General features: G+C 46.3%; 1 protein-coding gene across 3 annotated transcripts in view; it reads left to right on the top strand.

Moving 5' to 3' along the window:
- The window catches only part of LOC140420938 (connector enhancer of kinase suppressor of ras 2), a 986283-nt gene that overhangs the window by 437336 nt on the left and 527831 nt on the right, over positions 1–21116 (top strand). For all 3 annotated transcript variants that reach the window (XM_072505113.1, XM_072505112.1, XM_072505114.1), the window contains exon 6: positions 19196–19315. In XM_072505113.1, coding sequence (XP_072361214.1) covers positions 19196–19315 — 120 coding nt within the window. The remainder of the gene's footprint in view (positions 1–19195; positions 19316–21116) is intronic.

Raw genomic sequence — 21116 nt, 5'->3', positions numbered from 1 at the left:
TCCAAATCCAGAGTAATATGATTAGCTATTAACTGTCTTCTGAAATGTGCAGTTCAAGGCAATTAGGGATGGGCACCAAATGCTGACTCACACCCCATGAAAGAATAAAGGAAAAAAATGATCAGACATGATTAAATTGTAGGGTGGAGCAGGCTTGAGGGGTCATATGGTCTACTCCTTCTCCTATTTCTTACGTTCTTCTGTTTAATCATTGGTCTTGAACATGACAAGTAAAGTATCTCAGCTAATTCAAGACATTGGGATCCTACCTTGATTTCCAAGAAGTGTATGCCACATGCACTTATTCAAGGATATTAGGGCATTCCTGGAATTTCATTACAAATTAATCAGACTGTAACTAACCAATGGATTATGAGTGCATGCATCAGTAATGAAGCAAAAAGGAGGAATTTTCCGGTCCTGCTGCGGACACCTGTGGCGGGAAGGTGGATTCAATGGGAAATCCCATTGACGACAGCGGGAGTGGAAATTCCCGCCGCCGGCCAACAGCGGGCCGCCTCCTGCCACCAAGAAACATGCCGCAGGGTCAAGCCGAAAATCCCCCCCAAATTGATTAAATTAGTTAACTTACGATGCAGTTGTTAACAGGGACAATATCGTAGCACAGTGACCCAACTCCTATGTTTCTTTGCATCGAGACGGTGTGGTGCAGAATTCGTCTATGTGCCAGGGTCTGTCTGTCCACAGTGTGCTGAATGTATACTAAAGGTTCAAATAATCGGATAAAACATGCGGTAGTCAAGTTTTTATGAACTGGTTTGTTATTAAAAGGAGAATGTGTGTGTGTGTCTTCACCTGCATTACAGTTAAAGATGGGCAGCCTCAAAAGTTGAACTTTGGATTTCATAATTTTTGTATGATACCTTGTGAATTTGATAGTCATATGTTTACTTCAATTGTATTAACAACATGGTCCAGATATTTTGACAGTGATGATGGGTAAATCTCAGCATTTTACATCATTACATCCTCTGAAACTGACGGCACATGTCTGCACATTTAACTGCAAATCCAGATGTTTCTGTCAGTGATATTGTGCTTCCCCCATAGGGTGCGCTGTTGATCAACCCCAGACTGCAATCAAATAGAAATCACTGAACTGATGAGAAGTTGCCCTCTTACATTATAGGTCTCAGTGTAAAAACTCTTGAGCAAATGTTACATCTGTTGAATGAGATGTAATTACACCTAAACTGTCTCACTGGCCTAGAATTTAAAAAAAAATATTTGTGGAATGTTAAATTTTCCCATTATAATTAAAATCACATTTTAATATCACTTTTTAAATGTGTTTATGATATTCCAGGTTTTGCTTGTCTAAGTGTTTGGGAGTCTTAAGTGTTGACACTGAAACTGACTTGCTTGCGGTTGGCACTCCTGTTGGGGGCACGATTTGTGGAGCAATTCAGGACATGCTAATGGACCAGCACTCTATCCGCATGAATCCAGTGTTCAGAGGGCAAGATGTGCAGAATGCCACCTCAATGTCTGATGTGCTGTCTGGGGGTCACACCGAGAAGGAGTGGGAGGCCATGTAAAATAATGAGGTTAGACACAAGTGCAGCACATAGCTTAGAGGTGGGGGTCAGGGCACAATAATGTATATAGTCGCTTTGAACACCTTTTCACCAACATTCCAAACTGCTTCAATACTCTGCCTGAAGGGTGTGAGAGATGGGCTGGGCTGGGTGCAGAGGGTGTGTGGGTGGGTGATGTGGTGTGGGTGTTGTAGATGGCATGACACAGGGCACCCAGGACAATTGAAAGTTCCACCTGGGGTAGCCTTCTGAGGCGACAGGGAACGGGGCCAGAGGCGTGAGGCTGCCGTGTAGGACAGCCTACCCCGGTGAGTATCACGTCACCGCTCACCATCTCCATAACTGCACCCCCACCCAATACCTCAAAGGACATATGGGCCAGTGTGATGGAATATCCAGCGCACATCCAGGGATCACCAGGGCGGACAGCGGAATGTGATCCTGAAGGCAGGAGTTAACCAAATTCTTTGGCGGCACAGACTGTCCGGCAGCTCCTCGAAAGACAGGCGCTGATGGTGTACACGTGTTCTGATGTGGCGCCCCCTTTGCATCTCCTCCTTGCACTGTTGGACGTCCTTTGAGTCTCACCGTCTGGCCCTGCTCTTCTGGGGCAGGCTCCTTTTGTGCTGGGTCCTCCCAGAGCAGGCCCTATGCCTCCAGCCTACGTGCATCTACATCAGCAGCTGAGTGATATCCCGCTGGCAGGGTGGCACCTGGTTGTGTGGTGGAGAAGGTCGCCGTGTGCCACCAATTGCCTCCATGCTTAGAGTCTTGTGTGTGGGCAGGTCCTACAGATGGCGGTGAGGACGGGAAGTGTGCGCCTGCTGGGAGCTTGGCTGCAGTGTGATGAAATGAAATGAAAAATGAAAATAGCTTATTGTCACGAGTAGGCTTCAATTAAGTTACTGTGAAAAGCCCCTAGTCGCCACATTCCGGTGCCTGTTCGGGGAGGCTGGTACAGGAATTGAACCCGCACTGCTTGGCCTGCTTGTTCTGCTTTAAAAGCTAGCTATTTAGCCCTGTGTTAAACCAGCCCCATGCTAAACCAGCTCTGGGTGTGACACATGTCGGCGGCATGGTAGCACCGTGGTTAGCACTGTTGCTTCACAGCGCCAGGGCCCCAGGTTCGATTCCCGGCTTGGGTCACTGTCTGTGCGGAGTCTGCATGTTCTCCCTGTGTCTGCATAGGTTTCCTCCGGGTGCTCCGGTTTCCTCCCACAAGACCCGAAAGACGTGCTTGTTAGGTAATTTGGACATTCTGAATTCTCCCGCAGTGTACCCGAACAGGCGCAGTAGTGTGGCGACTAGGGGCTTTTCACAGTAACTTCATTGCAGTGTTAATGTGAGCCTGCTTGTGACAATAATAAAAGATTATTATTATTATTATTAAGTTGTGACAACCTGTCCGGGGGCTGGATGGGAGCAGTGGCATTGTGGGCTTAGAAACAGTTGCTAGTCCTGCAGAGTGGGCCAGCTGATAGTGTGACTGGTGAGGCCTCTGCCTGAGAGGGACAGTGTGGCAGAGAGGGTGCCAAGGGGACGTCCTGGAGGGAGGGCTCATGTTTTATTGGATACTGATTTACTTTGCGATTGGGCTTGTTACAGTTTTTCAAGCAGGTTTTTGGCCATGGTAGCTACTCCAGTGGTAGCATTTTGCTGAGCTTCTCAACTGAAAGTAATTTGCTTTTCACACATTCCGCACGGGCTGCTACATTGGCAGCATTGGTGTTTCACTTGTCCATTCATATCAGGCACCACTTAATCTGTATCAGACCTCAGTGATCTGACAACTTTCAGATGTTAGCTTGGATTTACATCTGGGTACATTAGTTTAATCCTGTGTACCAGCCAGATTGCAAATGCGCAGGCATTTTGAAATGAAAGCTGATTAGGGTTATATAAGAAAACTTCACAGGTCATCCAATTTCTATTCTGGTTCGCCAAAGCTGTGTTCCTTTTGTCTTAGCTTTTGTCAAAATCAATATCTAAGGTATTATGTGGGGTTAGACTCAGAGGGAAAACAGTAAGCTCTAATTCATGTTTACAGTGCATGTATGCAAGTGGACAAAGCAGGTTAAATAAGGCTGGTGAGCTGTAAGCACAAATAGGTACCTGGGAATATGATTTAATGATAATAATCAGGGCAGCATGATAGCATAGTGGTTAGCACAATTGCTTCACAGCTCCAGGGTCCCAGGTTCTATTCCCGGCTTGGGTCACTGTCTGTGCGGAGTCTGCACGTTCTCCCCGTGTGGGACTGGGTTCGGTATATTGTTGAGGGCTTAAGACCGAGGAGATACAGGGTGTTATATTACATTTAGTAATATCGTGTTACTCAATTGCTTTCTGCCAGAATGGTCGTATGCTTGATGTTCAGTAACACTCAGTCTTCAAATAAAGCAAATACTGTTTATTGAATAATGATTCTAAATTAACTATGAGTTTGTTCACTCTTCTCTAGCTATAACTGTAGATTAGATAAATAAGATTAAATACATACATATATAAAATGATTAACTACACCTGCACACTAAGCTATATCTCTAACTTTGTTCACTCGTCACTCCTGATACAAAGAGGCAGGAGCTGTCTCTGAGTTTACCTTATATGCATATACCTGGTGCTGCCATCTAGTGGTTATCTATCTGTCACTTTACATACAGTCTGATATACAGATCACTACAGAAGGAAGCTATTCCTCTTGGTGGGAGGATTGAGAACAGAGGAGATGATTGAAGGGTGATTGGGAAAAAGAACCAGTGCTGACTCGTGGAATAATATTTTTACACAGAAAGCAGTTGGGAACTGGAGCGTGCTACCCGAGATAGACACTTGTGACCTTCGTAAGGGAATTGGATAATTAGCTGAAGAGAAAAATATTGCAGGGACACAGGGCAAGGGTGGTAGAGTGGGACTAGCTGAGTTACTTAAGGGTGGCATGGTAGCACAGTGGTTAGCACAGTTGCTTCACAGCGCCAGCGTCCCAGGTTCAATTCATGGCTTGGGTCACTGCCTGTGCGGATTGGTCTGCACGTTCTCCCCATGTCTGCGTGGGTTTCCTCCGGGTGCTCTGGTTTCCTCCCACAAGTCCCGAAAGACGTGCTGTTAGGTCATTTGGACATTCTGAATTCTCCATCAGTGTACCCGAACAGGCGCCGGAATGTGGCGACTCGGGGCTTTTCACAGTAACTTCATTGCAGTGCTAATGTAAGCCTATTTGTGACAATAAAGATTATTATTATTATTATTTTGCTGAGAGCTAGCATGAACACAACTGAGTGAATTACCTCCCTTTGTGCGGTAACCATTCTATGACAAGGTGTTTGGGAAAGGAATGCGAGGAGGAGGGGTGGCGGTGTTAATTACTGGAGAGAGAGATGTCCAGGAAGGATTGAGGATAGAATATATTTAGATTATAGCTAAAAGAAAAATGGACACATTTGCACAACAAGGTTTATTTTATAGACCACCAGCTAGTGGGAAAGGCACAGAGGAACAAATTTACAGGGAAATTAGATTGGTGCAAGAACTATCGAGTATTGAAAATGGGGTGGACTTCAATTATCCTAAAATAGACGGAGTTAGTAATAATGTAAAGACAGAGTAAAAGACGGGGCAAGAGTTTTTGAAGTGCCTTCAGAATTTTTTTACATTGGTAGGTTTACAGTCGAAGAAGGAAGGAGACATCACAGGATCTGATTCTGGGGAATGAAGTGGGACGTGTCAGTCGGGGAAATTTAGGGAAGAGTAACCTTGAATGCTATGGCATTTCAAGTGCTCATCTAAACACTTCTTAAATGTTGAGGGGTCTCCCCCTCTAACATCCTTTCAGGCAGCGAGTTCCTTCTTACCCCCCCCCCCCCCCCTGGGGGAAGAAGACGGATGCTGAAAGGATGTGGGAGAGACTAGAGCTAGGGGACACAGTTTAAAAATCAGGGGTCTTCCATCTAAGGTGGAGATGAGGAGAAATTTCAGATGGCCGTGCTCTCATCCCAGAGAGCAGTGGAGGCAGGGCCATTGAATGTTTTAGGGGCTGAATCAGAGAGGTTCTTGATTGACCAGGGAAGGCGGTAGGAAGGAAATTGGAGTTGAGACTAGAATCAGACCAGCCATGATCTTGAATGGCAGAGCAGACTTGAAAGGCTGAGTGACCTATTTCTGCTCCTAATTGATATAACACTCTGCATCTAAAGATAGATTCGACTTCACAGTTACAGTTTGTACTGTGCAGTTAAAAGGTGCGTTTGTACTACACACTTACAATTTAATTATGTCACACAGTAACAACTTGACAGTGCTGAACAGCTAACGGTGATCTGTGCAAACCCACAGGTGAATCATTCTTACCTATGAAACTATTTAAGAAAAAAAGTTTTCCCAACTATCTCTCCTCAAGTATTTTTAAAGCCTATTTTCTGTGGCTGCAGACTGCTTTTTGTGAGGGCCACGAAGAATCCAGCACGAGTTGAAGGATAGAAAGAAATAACATTTATTTTCAATAACTTATATATATACAGCAGCAGCAACTCCCTTGCTGCATATTCTCCTCTAGCCGGTTCCAAACTGGCCAGCTTTATTTATGCAGGGAATCTGCTAATAATTTCTCCGCCCCCCCTCATTGGGGAAGTTCATACTCCCAAAGGATTGTGGGATTGCCATTAGTCCCCAACCAATGGTAAGCAGGCAGGTTATAACACTGCTCAGGGTCCCCCTTATGCCTCAGCCTGTTCTTCTAACTTTGGGAAGATTTTGAGGGTCTCCATAAGCAGTGTCGTGCTGCACAGGATGCCATTTGCGACCTTTGATCTCTGCATGATGACACCCCATGCTGTCTGGTGTGAAGATTTAGGTGGGGCTTCTTCAGTCTAGTTCCTCAGCAATGTTTCAAAGGTCAGCCCATCTATCGCAGAACATTAATACGAGTTCTATCAGCTGTTTTCTTCACATTTAAATGAATGGAATGGAAATGGAACAGGTGGAACAACTCTCCCTGTCTGGTTTTCCCTCCATGTTACTTTAGTTGTCGTGGGTGTAGAGGACAGTTTACCTCATAGTCTCTTGAGGTTCAGCTCAGCCTCTCAGTGAAGACTTGGAAATTGCCCATGAGAGAAGTGCCATCTCTGTGACAGAACGCATGTGACGGTCTCAGCAAACCCTGTTTCTCAAGTTGTCTGGAAGAGCTACATGACGATAATATTGTTACAGAAAACGTGTTACTACTTCAAAGTACCTGAAGACCCTCTGGCCATAAAGAGCAGCTGAAGGCAGTCCCTAGGGCAGTCATTACCAAAAGGCCCATTCTATTGTCAACATCTGAATGATTTTTCCGGCTGAAATCCTTTTTGCATTTAAAGATTTTGATTTGTCATTGTGGTTACATCTCACGATTCACACAGTCTTGTTGCTCATTCAGTGCAAATAAGGGTTTGTTTCTTTTGTGGCTATCACAGTTGGAAATCAATTTGTTACCTTTCTGCTCAGAGAGTTTATTTTCACAACTGTTATAACCCACATGGGTCTTAAGGGGTCGGGATGGTCTACTACCCAGTGGAGCTTGCAGAATACGAGCTCCCCGATAAAGGAGAGGGGGACCCTTAACTAAGTTCATGTGCCTTTGTATAAATAGAGTCGGCCAGTCGGGCAGTGACTCGAGAAGACCCAAAAGGGAACTACTGGAGCTGTATATAATAGTTAACGTGTTAAATAAAGTCAGTTTTGTTTTTCTCAATGTGGACTCCTTTCGTTGCCCCTTACAAAAAACAACTTTGTGCTTTCATTTGGGGCTCTCTAATAAATTGCCTGTGGGCTTTCATTCTCATGTAATTAATTGCAATTTTATATTCCCCTGAAAATTGACCAATTTTCCATTACCATTGAAAATGGAGGAGATTCTCTTGACCTGCTCAACTGAAGGCAGATTGATTGTAGAGGGGTGAAGTGTGACTGCCAAACATAATTTAATTCTCCAGTGATTTTTTTTTGTTCTGTAAGACATTCATAAATAAAGAGTGGAATTCATGTACACACCATCATTGTTTTCACCAAAGAGATTGTCCAAATAATTACTTTGAGGTTCGGGAAAACCAGGACACTGTAGGCCCTGACTCCAGCCCCTATTCAATTCATCCGTCTTAATTTGTTTCAGTTTCTGGCGCCACTACTGTATGGCCCGGCAGTCTCTTCTTCAAATCAAATTCATTTCTTCAAGCATCTACTCTGTCTTTAGCAATACATGCTGGGAGTCCTTGATTTATCATCTGCATTTTGTAAAATGCTCATTCATTTGATTTCAATACTGAAATAATGGGAAGAATGTGCTTGAATTTACATAGCCCTCTGATGATCTCAAGATGAGCCACAGCGACAGAGTTAATGAAGTAGTTTTAAGAGTAGTCACTGTTGTCATGTATGAAGAGGATCAAAGTTTGCACACAGCAAGATTCCACAAACAGGAGATGAATAATCAGCTCATTTGTTTTAGTGATCTTGGCTGAGGGTAAATGTTAACCGGGACATTGTGGTGTAATAAATCAACACGAGTGGCAGGCCAGTGTCATGTGACATTGTGATATAATGGGCAAGATTCTCTGGTCTTCCCGCTGCGGGTGACGGCCCATTGTTGGCAGGCAACAGAATCTTCTGGCCTCGCCACTGACAATGGGATTTCCTACTGAATCCACCCCCACACTGCCGAAAAACCGACGGTGAGGGTGCGCCAATGGCGGGACTGGAAGATCCCACCTGGGTGATCAGCCCATAATATTTCCACTCAGCCTCTGTGGAGCCCCCGTCATCTCTCCAACGGCAACAGACTGCATTACTGCTACCCTGCTCATTTCAAGGGCATCCTCCTCCATTTCAATCAAGATTGTCAAGAATGTAACTACATCGCCTGTACCTCCACTTTGCTCGGGATTTGTGGGATTTCTTCCCCGGCAGTGAAAGAAAAAGCCAGAGACTGTAGAGTGTGAGGGATGAAGCATTTGAGATTCAAGGGGGGGGGGGGGGGAATGGGGAGTGCTGAGTCAACAGGTTGAAGGCGGGTGTCAGTCCTGTTTGTGAAGCTGGAGCAGGAGGCGCTTGGGAGACCTTGTGTGTGGCTGCAAACTGAACATCTGTTCTGTGAACAGTACTAAAGAGGTGAGGGAGTGAGTGCACTGCACTTTGCCAAATCTCAAGTGATCATTAAATCATTCCTGGCACATCCTCTGCACTGCACACCAGCTGCTCACCTCCTCTCTGACCTCCAGCCATGCCTGGCCACTGCCTGCCACCTTCTGGGAAAAGCACCTCTCTCGGCGCTTTCACTATTTCTAACCTCATCTCCAGTGAAGTGTCCCTGAAGTTGCAGAGGGACAGTCCGTTCCTCTTTCCCATCCCATCTATCCTCCATGTCTTTTGTTCCTCTCACTGAGCAATCCACATCACATAGTGCTTCCACTGAGATTGCAATCTATCATCTGTGCTTCTGATGCTTAATCCCACCTGCTCTCCCTAATTAGACATCTGGGAGCGCAGCTCCTAATTGTTTGGCTCCCATTAAGAGCAGTTGGAAGGTCCATTAATCGGGTGTTTGGATTTTCGACCCAGAAATGGCTCCTCTCTTGGGTCAGAGAATGAAATGGTATGATTCCACCATGACAGTCTTTGTCTTGCTGTGAAAAAGCCTTGAAAAAAGACCTTGCAGAATGAGATTTAACCGGAGCTTTAATCACTTAGTGAGTGCATAATTACTACTAAATGGCATGACGGACCCTGAAAGAGAAATCTTAGATTTGTCGAATGTCAAATCTTTCCACTGTGATGAGAAATGACGCTTCTTTTAAATAATTTTGACGAAATTTTGTTTATGTTATTTTAGCTTCGACCGCAATCTGATGTGCAGGCCCCAGTCATTTACTTTGCTATCTATAAACTATGAAATTTAAAGGTGGTTTCTTTATTCAGTGGTTTTTACTTCCTGGCTTGCTGTCCGTGAGAATACTTCAATACGATTACCCTGCTTGGTGTCATCAATGTGGAGCCAGCGGGCGCCGATCTGAACACGATTCTCTGATCCCTGCTGGCGGCAGGATCGAGTTTCATGTCCGCATATCAGCTGGGGTATGTAAATGAATGCAAATGATCATGAGCCATTTGCATCTATTTAGCAGGCACGACACCCTAATCTTCGGCCCATTCCCCCACTCTATCCCGGTAACCCCACCTCACCTTTTTCTTTTGACACTAAGGGGCGATGTAGCATGCTCAACCCACCTGACCTGTACATCTTTGGACTGTGGGAGGAGACTTGAGCACCTGCAGGAAACTCATACAGGTGCGGAGAGAATGTGCAAACTCCACACAGACAGTTTCCCGAGACCGGAATTGAGCCTGGGTCCCTGGCACTGTGAGGCAGCAGTGCTAACCACTGCACCACCGTGCCGCCACTAATGTGGTTGACTGTTAACTGCTCTCTGAAATGGAATAGTAAGCTACTCAGTCAAGGGCAGTTCGGGATGCACAACAAATGCTGGCCTTGTCAGCGACACCCACATCCCATCAAAGAATAAGAAAGAATAGATGAATGTCTTGATTTCACCTGGGAGATGGCACCTCCAAAGCATAGCATTCCCTCAACTCCAACAGTGATAGCTAGGGTTATGTCCTCAAATCTCTATTTTGTGATATGTGTGCGGAAAAATTAGCCCTAATTTTTAAATTATGCCCCCTAGTTTTAGAATCCCCAGGTATCACTTTTGTAAACCTATGTTGCACTTCCTCCAAGGCTAAAATATCCTTCCTAAGGTGTGGTGCCCAGGACTGCTCACAGTACTCCAAGTGGAGGCTAACCGGGGTTTTGTCTATGTGCAGCATAATGCCTGTGTTTTTATATTCCAATCCTCTAGATATAAAGGCTAGTATTCCATTAACCTTTTTGATTATTTTAGGTGCTTGTTCGTGGCATTTTAAGGATCTCTGCACTTGAACCCCCAAGTCGCTTTGGACGGCACCTAACCACTTTCCATTTAGAAAGTATTCTTCACTATCCTTTTTTGGTCCAAAATTGATAGCCTCACCCTTGCTTTCATTGAATTCCATCTGCCATAGTTTTGCCCATTCACCTAGTCTGTCAATGGGTGTGATCTAACTAAAAAAAAGTGTCTGTGGTGGCACTGCCAGGGTGCTAGGCTGACAGTGCCTAGGTGCCACCCTGCCTGGATCGCTTGGGAGATCCGATCCCCCCCCCCACCCCCCCCACCCCCGCCCAGGTACCGTTCTGCCTGGTCCTCGTTTGTGGGGACTAGTACTGAAACGGCGCCAGGCTGGGATTTACTCAGTAAGGCCAGTACATGCTGGGTGTCTGTTAGATTGGTATCAGCTCGGCTAAGTGGGTTCTTAAACTCACTTAGCCATAAGTGTCTGGGTCCCACCCATTGTTGGTGGGACCCAGATCGTGACATCTCATGGAATCTGGTTAGATCTCGTGAGGTGTAATGGCCGTCAGGAGCATCAAGAATCCTGGGCAAGGCCTCTCCTGGGATCTACCTGGCCGCATCCTGCCCCGTTTCTGGTAGATCGCACCCAATATCTCCTTGCAATTTTATGCTATCATCTAGGCTGTCTACAATGCCTTCAACTTTGCACCATCATCCAAGTCTTTAATTAATAATGTGAATAATTGAGGCCCCAACACAGATGGCCATCACCCCGTGGTACACCACTAGTCGCCTCCTGCCAATTTGAGTAATTATCCATTATTCCCTCTGTCTGTCGCATGTCACTCAACCAATTCCTACCCATATCAATAATTTGCCCTCAAATGCATGGGCTTCCACCTTTGTTAACAGTCTCTTATGTGGGAGTTTATCAAATGCCTTCTGGAAGTTCAAATAAACCCCGTTTACCAGCTTAGTCACCTCTTCAAACAATTCAATAAGATTACTCAGGCATGACCTTCCCTTCACGAATCCATGCTGGCTCTCCCTGATCGACCAAAATTTTTCGAGGTGTTCGGTTACCCCATCCCTGATTACAGACTCCAGCAGTCTCCCTACCACAGATGTTAGGCTAACCGGTCTGTAATTCCCTGATTTCCCACTTTCATCCTTCTAAAAAATTGAGTGACATGTGCAATCTTTCAATCCAGAGGGGCGACTTCTGAATCTAGAGAATGCTGAAAGATTATAGTTAGGGCATCTGCAATGTGCCCCCCTCCTTTATTTAACACCCTTGGATGGAAACCTTCAGGTCCTGGGGATTTGTCACACTTTAGTTCCATTCATTTCCGAAGGCATGATTCTCCGGCCTTGTTACGCTCTCACTCAAGCGTAATGAGGCCGGTAAATAGCAGGGCATGCCAAAAATGCGATCCACGCCAGGCGCCAAACAGTTTGTAATGCAACCAGCCCTCTCCCTTAGGCAAAATTGGGATCTCGCCGTAGCGCGGCGAGGAACCAATTATCACCACTTCAGCCCCATTTCCATGCAATTACCAAGAGCCACTTCATAACCAATGGCCTCCTGTCATTCAGCGGCCTCCCCAGCAAATGCTCACGCTGGCGCCGATCAGTACTCCCTTTGAAAAACGTGAACCTGGCGGAAGGGCTTCTGTGGGGAGTGGAGGAGGGGAGTAGCCAGCTTTGCTCACAGGCAAAGAGCCTGCGGGTGTTGGGCTTGCCACCCTCTGCAGGGGTGGGCCGCCATTGGAGTGCGGGAGGGTGCGCAGGCAGGGCAACCAGGGGGCAACCGCTCGTGGCACAATTTCTTCCGCAATGCGGGCTGATCTCCGAACCCTGGGCATCTCTCCAGGCATTCCCTCCCTGTGGCACCACCATGCGTGTTTATCTGTTCCAGGGGCAACACTTGTCTCTGCCCATCTGCCCCACCGATCACCCTTAACCCCCACCGATTGCTGAGGCCTCTGGCAATGAGGCTGAAGACTCGCTAATAGGGAAGTGAGCACTTCACACAATCCAAGTGGATTCCTGTGGGTGGGCGGGTCATATAGCATGTGGGAGTCATTGCCTAGAATCCCAATCACACCTTGATGCCTGGACACTGTGCTTGAACACTGTGGGAGACAACACCACACAGGCAGCAACCAACATCCGAACACTCATGGGATGGGACACAGCTCCGGGGACATGTCTGCGGCCGGAGGGTGGGTAGATGGGTGCCACAGGGAGGGGGAGATGCCTGGAGAGATGCCCAGGGTTCTGGGGTCAGCCTGCATTGCAGAAGAAAGTGACAGAGGCATAATATTGGTTGTGCACAAAGGTGTTTATTGTATTTAACAATTTCCCCACCCTCTCGATGGTGCTGCCCCCACCCCCAGCCCCCTCGCCCCCAACCTACCCCTCACCCTGTGCCCTCAGTGATCCTCGATGTGCTTTGCCCTCTTTATTCTGCCACTAAGTCTAAGTGTGGCCCCAGAGGGGGAGGCAGCCAATTGCCTACCTCGTGCCATGGTCTTTGATGCACTTGGCAGGCGTCCTCTGGGGGCTCTGAGAATGGAGGGCCCCAGCTCACCTGTCGGCGACACATGCACAGTCGTGCTGCCCTGTCCAGGCTTGCTACGAGATGCTGTCTCATCAGAGGGGTGGAACTCCGGGGAGCTGGTGGCCACCATCGCCACTTCATGGGACGGGTCCTGGTTGCCACCCAGCATCCCCTTTCTCCCGCTCAGTATCCATCGGGCCCTGGGGTTCATCTTGGGCCAGACGGGCAGCTGGTTCGAGCCACGGCTGCCCCTGCATCATCTGGCTCTGCGTGCCTTGGCGGTTTCCCTTGGTCCGCACCATCGTGTTGACGCCCTGGGCCATGCTCTGCAGTGCCTCAGCATTGCCCATCTGCAACTGGGACAAGCTCCGCAGCACTCTGGCCATGCCCATCTGAGAGCGGGACATTTCCCGCAGAACCTCATCAAGGTCCGCCTGGCACTGCAGAGACCCTAAATTCTTTTAAAAAGTACCTGGATCTGCACCTGGTGCAGGAAAGTGGGACTAGAAATGGCACCTGGGTGTCCTCGGGCTGGCATGGACAAGATGGGCTGAATGAACTCCTTCTGTGCTATAACTTTCTATGAATGTATGATTCTACGATTGCTGCTTGCTTCCAAGGAGTCATCAGTTATGGCGATAACAGGTCGTTTAGGTACTTTGGTGCTTTCAGGTTCGGAAACATCGTGATGGCAACACTGACTGCTGGAGCATCTCTCTAATTCTCAAGTGATCCACATGTAGTATGTCCCCCCATGTCTATTTGGTATGACACGAGTTTAGTCTCAAAGACAATAATTCCAGGGATCTAACTTGATCGGTCACCGAAGTCTCTTATTATGACACCTAGCATATTATGTACTTAATATAGGTTTTATATGTTGCTGTGATGATGAGATCTTGAGGCTTGTATGTTTAAACGTAAACACTTTTATTGGCTTTACCTGTGTACATTTCCAAATTTAGTCTTGCATGGAACTGTTCCATACAGGCTTGCTGCTTACCAAATTCTGTCTTAGACTGTTCTCTGACTGCATACATCATTCTGTGGGTGATGCCACTCTCCAATCCCATGTTGACCCATGCTCTGCTGAGCACCTTACATTATAATGCATGCAGGAAGATATCATCACAATACAACATAACCATATGTCTTGACAGCACTTTCACAATCTTCATCTGTCATGTGTGAAGGAATAGTCATAGTACTCTGTTTCTGGTACTTCTGTAATGTGATAAAGTTTCTTCACTTTCCAGTATTTCAATTCAGCATCTTTTTCATTGACCATTTTATCATACAGGTAACCATTTCAACAATATTGTTCTGGCACGTAATTTCAGTTCCCTTCTCAGTCTGAAATCATAGAATGTCTACAGTGCAGAAGGAGGCCATTTGGCCCATCAAGTCTGCATTGACCCACTGAAAGAGCACCTCACCTAGGCCCACTCCCCGGCCCTATCTCCGTAACCCCACCTAACCTGTAAATCACTGGGCGCCAAGGGAAAATTTTATCATGGCCAATCCAGCTAACCTGCACATCTTTGGGCTGTGGGAGGAAACCGGAGCACTGGAGGAAGCCCACGCAGACACGGGGAGAGAGTGCACACTCCCCACAGACAGTCACCCGAGGCCAGAATTGAACCCGGGTCCCTGGAGCTGTGAGGCAGCAGTGCTAAATACTGTGCCACCGTGCCGTGCATGCTGATTCTGATGTCAATTTAAATGTTTTTACCTCTTCGGTAAATTTCTCATCAGCAAACATCCTTCTTCAAGCTTTTATTCTCCTGATTTAATTCTTCTTCGGACATTCTTATTTTTGAGTTGTTTTTTTTATGGAGTTCAGCTTTGTCTACATTGTCTCATTAACTTCTCCTTCTTAACTTAATTTTATGAATTTTTGCAATTTTTTTTTACCCCAGGTTTTATGTCAGTCATTTCATCTTGTTATTTTAATGGGTGCGGCTCTCCCCTCTGAAGACGAAGATTAAGTGCTCCCGCCAGCAAGAACACTAGAGTGTTTCCCGCTGGAGCTAGGAGCACTGCCGAGGTGTCATTCAATGGCACTTAGAAATTTCTTTTCACAGAATCGGGCTTTTCGTTGGACCTGAGAGTGGTGGGGTCTAAACCCACTGACAGACCCACTCTTCAGAGGGTGCCCCGTGCCCCCCCCCGTATCCCCCCATGCCCCCCCCATGCTATTCCCCCCCCCCCCCCCCCCCCGTGCCCTCCCCTCCCTCCCTCCCCCCCATCCAGTCACCTCCTTCAGCTTCCTGGAAAGTGCTGGTGTGGGTCAACACTCAGACAGAGCACCTGGTCTTTCTGGGAAGCTCTTCAGAACAGTGAGACAGCTTCTTTAAAAAAAACTGTGTTGAGAAAGAACACTTGCTCAAAAGAGGAAGTACTTCAAAGTTAATAGACCCCTGTAGAGCTATATAAGTAAACAATGCTAAGCCTTCCTTTGAAATTGCCTGGATCTGTCAATCAAGAGGCAATTAAAAGGCAATGGTCCATGGAATTAAATGTAAACAATGTAGTTAAAAGCTTTTTGGCATCGAGGCATTCACACAGGCTTGAAAAAGAGCAAGAGAAAACATTCCAAAGGTTTCCACCACATTAAAGGGAAGATGTTTGGAGCTGCATCTCACAGACCTTTCATTTTATCATGCTGGGAGACAGTTCAAGGGGTTTAAAGGCTGATAATCAACCCCAATCCCAGGAAAGACTCCCGATTTGAGCCCCTCCAGCTCAGCCCAAGCCCTCTGCAGCTGCCATCTCCCATGAAGGACGACATCCGCGAACCCTTGAAGTAAGGATACTTTCCCTCTATCTTACCGCCTTGGAGTGCAAGCCATCTTCTCAGGACTGCCTTTTAGGACTTGCATCATTCACTCTTGTGGGACTCCCAGCTGTGTATGTGTGTGTGTGGGGGGGAGCCAATGACAGACCATTGCATTGGGCTTCCAACCTTAAAAAATACATTCAGATGAATTCAGATGAGAACTTTGCAATTGGCAGGAAACCCATTAATCCGACGGGGCAGTCTAGGAAAATCGCAGAAGTTTTGACTCCATTCCTGAAACCCATTTTCTACCAGACGCCCGATTTAGCGGGGGGCTGTCGCAAATCCCGCCGCTAACTCGCAAACCTGGGAATCCCCAAATGTCTTCTCTACAGCTTTAATTCTTTTTACTGATTCCTCTTTACATTTAATAGTTGCTAGTTTCTTTGGAAATCTAATTTTTGTGTTTTTTCTGCTCAGAGCCTATCATGTTGTTACTAGGTATATACATTTCACAAATGGAACATTCATTTTTATTTGTCTTAGCTTCAACCAAACCCTTTAGCTTCACTGTTGGTCATGTCTGTCTGTGTTGAATCGTTGTCTTTTTTCCCTTCTGCAATTCTCTTGTGGCCCTTCTTGTGTGGTATTTTGTTGTCCTCCTTCTAGGGCCTTTCTTTGCCCTCTTTCTAGGGTCTATCCTTGCCCTCCTTCTGGGGTCTTTCAGTGCCCTTCCAATGGGGTCTACTTTTACCCACTTTCTGAGGTCTTCTGTGGCCTTCTCTCTGAGGTCTGTTTCCTTTTCCTTGAGCTTATCATTGCCTCCTCTGAGGTTTTCAAAGCCTCTTTCTTGAGCTCTTCATTGCCTTCGCTGAGGCCTTTCATTGCCTCTTCCTTGAGGTCTTTGTTGCTTATGGACCTTTATATTAAGTGTTGCCCTCTACCTGGGGTCTTCTCCAATTTTCCTGTCCCTAGCCATTTGTTTCTCCTTAAGTGCATTGCTGCTTTAAATGCATTGCCACTTTAAGACTGTCATCATTGAACGCTTGAAACTTATTTTCCTAAGGGAAGATCATCTTAACAATTTCTGGAGTTTTGTCTTCATCTGGCCATTTGGAGAGTCCGTTTTTCCTTAGTTTTGAAGGAGTAATTTAAAAAAAATTTCACTGGACGATCCAGCATTCTCGAGGTCCAAGGGGCCATTTTAAAAACTTTAAAACTTTTTTTAAAACAGGTTGAGGCCTTCTCTTATTTTTTAACAATCATAGAATAACTACAGTACAGAAGCAGTACAGTACAGAAGCAGGCCATTCGACCCATCGAGTCTGCACTGACCCTTCGAAAGAGCACCCTACCCACGTGCACTCCCCTGTCCAGCCCACTCTGTCCTCGTAACCCCATAACTTAACCTGCAAATCCTTGGACACTAAGGAGCAATTTAACATGGCCAATCTACCTAAACCACACATTTTTGGACTGTGCCCCCCCCCCCCCCCCCCCCCCCCACCCCCTCCGTGCCCCGGAGCACCCAGAGGAAACTCATTCAGGATGGGGAGAACGTACAAACTCTACACAGACAGTCACCCAAGGCTGGAATTAAAACCGGGTCCCTGGCACTGTGCCACCAAGTCACCCTTCAGCTTCTGAACTTTGCTGCCCAAAGCCCATCAGTGCAGGGGCTGCTACCACAGAACGTCCACAGGCTCTGCTCAAATTGGGAGCCTGTCAGCTTCAGACTCTTCATTTTTCTGTCTTTTTGGGACAGCTCCTGCAGCTCCTTGGGTCATTTTTCCCTTTTCACTTAATACACTGCACTCTCCTCTCTCTTCAAAATACTCCACAGCAGCACGGTAGGACACGTGGCTAGCACTGCGGCTTCACAGCACCAGGGTCCCAGGTTCGATTCCCTGCTGGGTCACTGTCTGTGCGGAGTCTGCACGTTCTCCTTGTGTCTGCGTGGGTTTCTTCCGGGTGCTCCGGTTTCCTCCCACAGTCCAAAGATGTGCAGGTTAGGTGGACTGGCCATGATAAATTGCCCTTAGTGTCCAAAAAGGTTAGGAGGAGTTATTGGGTTATGGAGATAGGGTGGAAGTGAGGGTTTAAGTGGGTCGATGAATACTCGATGGGCCGAATGGCCTCCTTCTGCACTGTATGTTCTATGTATGTTAAAAAAAAAGCAACTTTTTTTTAACTTAAGTTCTATTTTCCTTAAACTCTAAGTCACAGCACTCACTTCTATGGGCTATTGTCTTTTATATTCATTCTTTTAAACCTTTGACTCCACCGGCCAATCCAGGCCTCATCCATGTCTATCCCTCAGGGTCTATGATATCTTATTGGTTCAAATGGGTCCACTCGCCCAAACAGAGGCATTCAGGCAATCATTTTTTTCTCAGACTTCGATTGAACCAGGATACTCACAGGTGTCGGGCCAGAGGCAGTGATACCATAATTTCATCCAGCCAGATTTCATTAGAAGCACAAAAGGTAGTTATTAATAAGGAAAACTGTGCAGAGACCAGCAGCCACACAGCTGCCCTAGAGCAGCCCACTGGTTGCCCCAGTCCCCTACATGACCTGTATATGTCTTTTGCCTAAGGGAGGATGCCACCCCCGGGGGTGATTACCCACTCTCAATCCCAATTGGTCCGCAGGCCAGGCAACCCTCTTCTGCTGTGGTGCCCTTGAAGGGATAATCGCCACAGAAATAACACTGAGTCCGATAGAGGTCCACTGTGATTGTGTTCTAATGTCATTTTAAAAAAGAGCTTTGAAACAAGAACACATAACTTTTAAATATTAAATTGGGCTTTCTTTTTCATGGTGGGCATCAAATTTTGTGAACTGTATGACCAGGATTGTATGTTGATGTGTCAACATAGTCAACACTTGGACTGTTTCAGAGGTCGGAGTAGTGCTGACTATCTCTCTTCCTTTTTGGCTCATGAAACCACCTGTAATAGAAATTTGAATTTGTGCCAGCAGAAATTCTGATATTGGATTCATTTAAATCTTAACTGAATTAATACTGTGCTGTTTGTTACTGAATACACAGCTGCGTGTGCAGTTAAACGATGCAATAAAATTATAGATCAGACATGAAAGTCAGAGTTTGGTCAAGAATATGAGGCTGAAATGATGGTTAAATTGTTTCAACTGGACCAGTATGTAGCACAAAATGTAGAGATAATATACATGATGATAGATTAACATTGTATCTCTCTTCCTACATAATGCATTTTACGCTACATGATTAATAACTAGCTTTCATGTGGAAACTATAAAAAGAACAAGAGGTGGAAGGGATAAGGGAACTTGCTGCTAAGTTCTTTTTCACATTACTAACACCTGTCTTGGGCTCTCTGATTACTTGCAGTGTAAAACATTGTCAGGGATCTGCGATCACATCATCTCACTTTCATCGGACTCCCTGGTGTCACAGTCTGCACATCTTGAAGTTGTCCACCTGACGAATATCATGCCCAGTGAGGGTTTGGTAAGGACTTAATTCTTCCACATAATTGCTAATGTTGCATTAAACTCATGTACAATAAACTCTCTGTTTACTGTGATCTAAAAGAATGCAGAGCTATTCATGATACTGAATCCTTGCAGTAGCATACATTGTTTCCTGTCTTCTGGTGTTTTGTCATCCTGGGCATTAAAAGAATTCGCTTGACATATCTCAGTTAAAAAGGTTTACTGTTATTAAAGACTTTAATATCTTTGTTTAATTTTTTTGCAATGGGAAACTTAGATTGTGAACATGCTCCAATGACATTTGACCATTCATGGTGCGACATCTTCGCACAACATGTTCTTTGTATTGGCCATAGCATCAGGCACGTCGGGGGTATGGATGTGGGGAGGGGTGGGGGACATTGTGGGGGTGGCGGGATGTGATTTAGCACAGTATGAGATCTCAATGTTTATCATTGGTACTGAGAAATATTGGCCCTGGTACAGCTGACTGCCCTTGCACACTCTTATCTTCCAATCAAAGACAGAGACCGAAGAGTTGATTACTCGTGGTCAGGGAAGAGGATGGAGAAAACAAAGAAAAACCATGGTTGGAGGAGATCACAGAAATAGGGAAGGGAGTGGTGATGAAGGGATTTAAGTACCAGGTGAAACATAGAACAGTACAGCACAGAACAGGCCCTTGGCCCTCGCTGTTGTGCCGAGCTTTGTCCGAAACCAAGATCAAGCTATCCCACTCCCTGTCATTCTGGTGTGCTCCATGTGCCTATCCAATAAACGCTTGAAAGTCCCGAAAGTGTCCACTCCACTACCACAGCAGGCAGTCCATTCCACACCCTAACCACTCTCTGAGTAAAGAACCTACCTCGGACATCCCTCCTATATCTCCCACCCCGAACCTTATAGTTATGCCCCCTTGTAACAGCAACACCCACCCGAGGAAATAGTCTCTGAACGTCCACTATCTATCCCCCTCATCATCTTATAAACCTCTATTAAGTAGCCTCTCATCCTTCTCCGCTCCAAAGAGAAAAGCCCTAGCTCCCTCAATCTTTCCTCATAAGACCTACCCTCCAAACCAGGCAGCATCATGGTAAATCTCCTTTGCGCCCTTTCCAATGCTTCCACATCCCTCCTATAGTGAGGTGACCAGAACTGCACACGATACTCCAAATGTGGTCTCACCAGGGTCCTGTACAGTTGCAGCACAACCCCACGGCTCTTAAACTCAAGCCCCCTGTTAATAAACGCTAACACACTATAGGCCTTCTTCACGGCTCTATCCACTTGAGTGGCAACCTTCAGAGATCTGTGGACATGAACCCCAAAATCTCTCTGTTCCTCCACATTCCTCAGAACCCTGCCGTTGACCCTGTAATCCGCATTGAAATTTGTCCTACCAAAATGAATCACCTTGCAATTAGCAGGGTTAAACTCCATCTGCCATTTCTCAGTCCAGCTCTGCATCCTATGTCTCTTTGCAGCAGACAACAGCCCTCCACCTCATCCACTACTCTACCAATCTTGGTGTCATCAGCAAATTTACTCACCCACCCTTCAGCCCCCTCCTCCAAGTCATTTATAAAAATCACAGATAGCAGAGGACCCAGCACTGATCCCTGCAGTACACCGCTGGTAACTGGTCTCCACTCTGAAAATTTTCCATCCACCACCACCCTCTGTCTTCTTTGTGATAGCCAGTTACTTATCCAATTGGCCAAATTTCCCCCTATCCCACACCTCCTTACTTTCTTCATGAGCCGACCATGGGGAAACACCTTACTGAAATCCATGTATACGCCATCAACTGCTCTACC

This window comes from Scyliorhinus torazame, chromosome 5 (genome assembly GCF_047496885.1).
Source record: "Scyliorhinus torazame isolate Kashiwa2021f chromosome 5, sScyTor2.1, whole genome shotgun sequence".
Taxonomy (NCBI): Eukaryota; Metazoa; Chordata; class Chondrichthyes; order Carcharhiniformes; family Scyliorhinidae; genus Scyliorhinus; species Scyliorhinus torazame.
The sequence above is the reverse complement of the archived record's forward strand: the minus strand, read 5'-3'. Positions and strand labels throughout refer to the sequence as shown.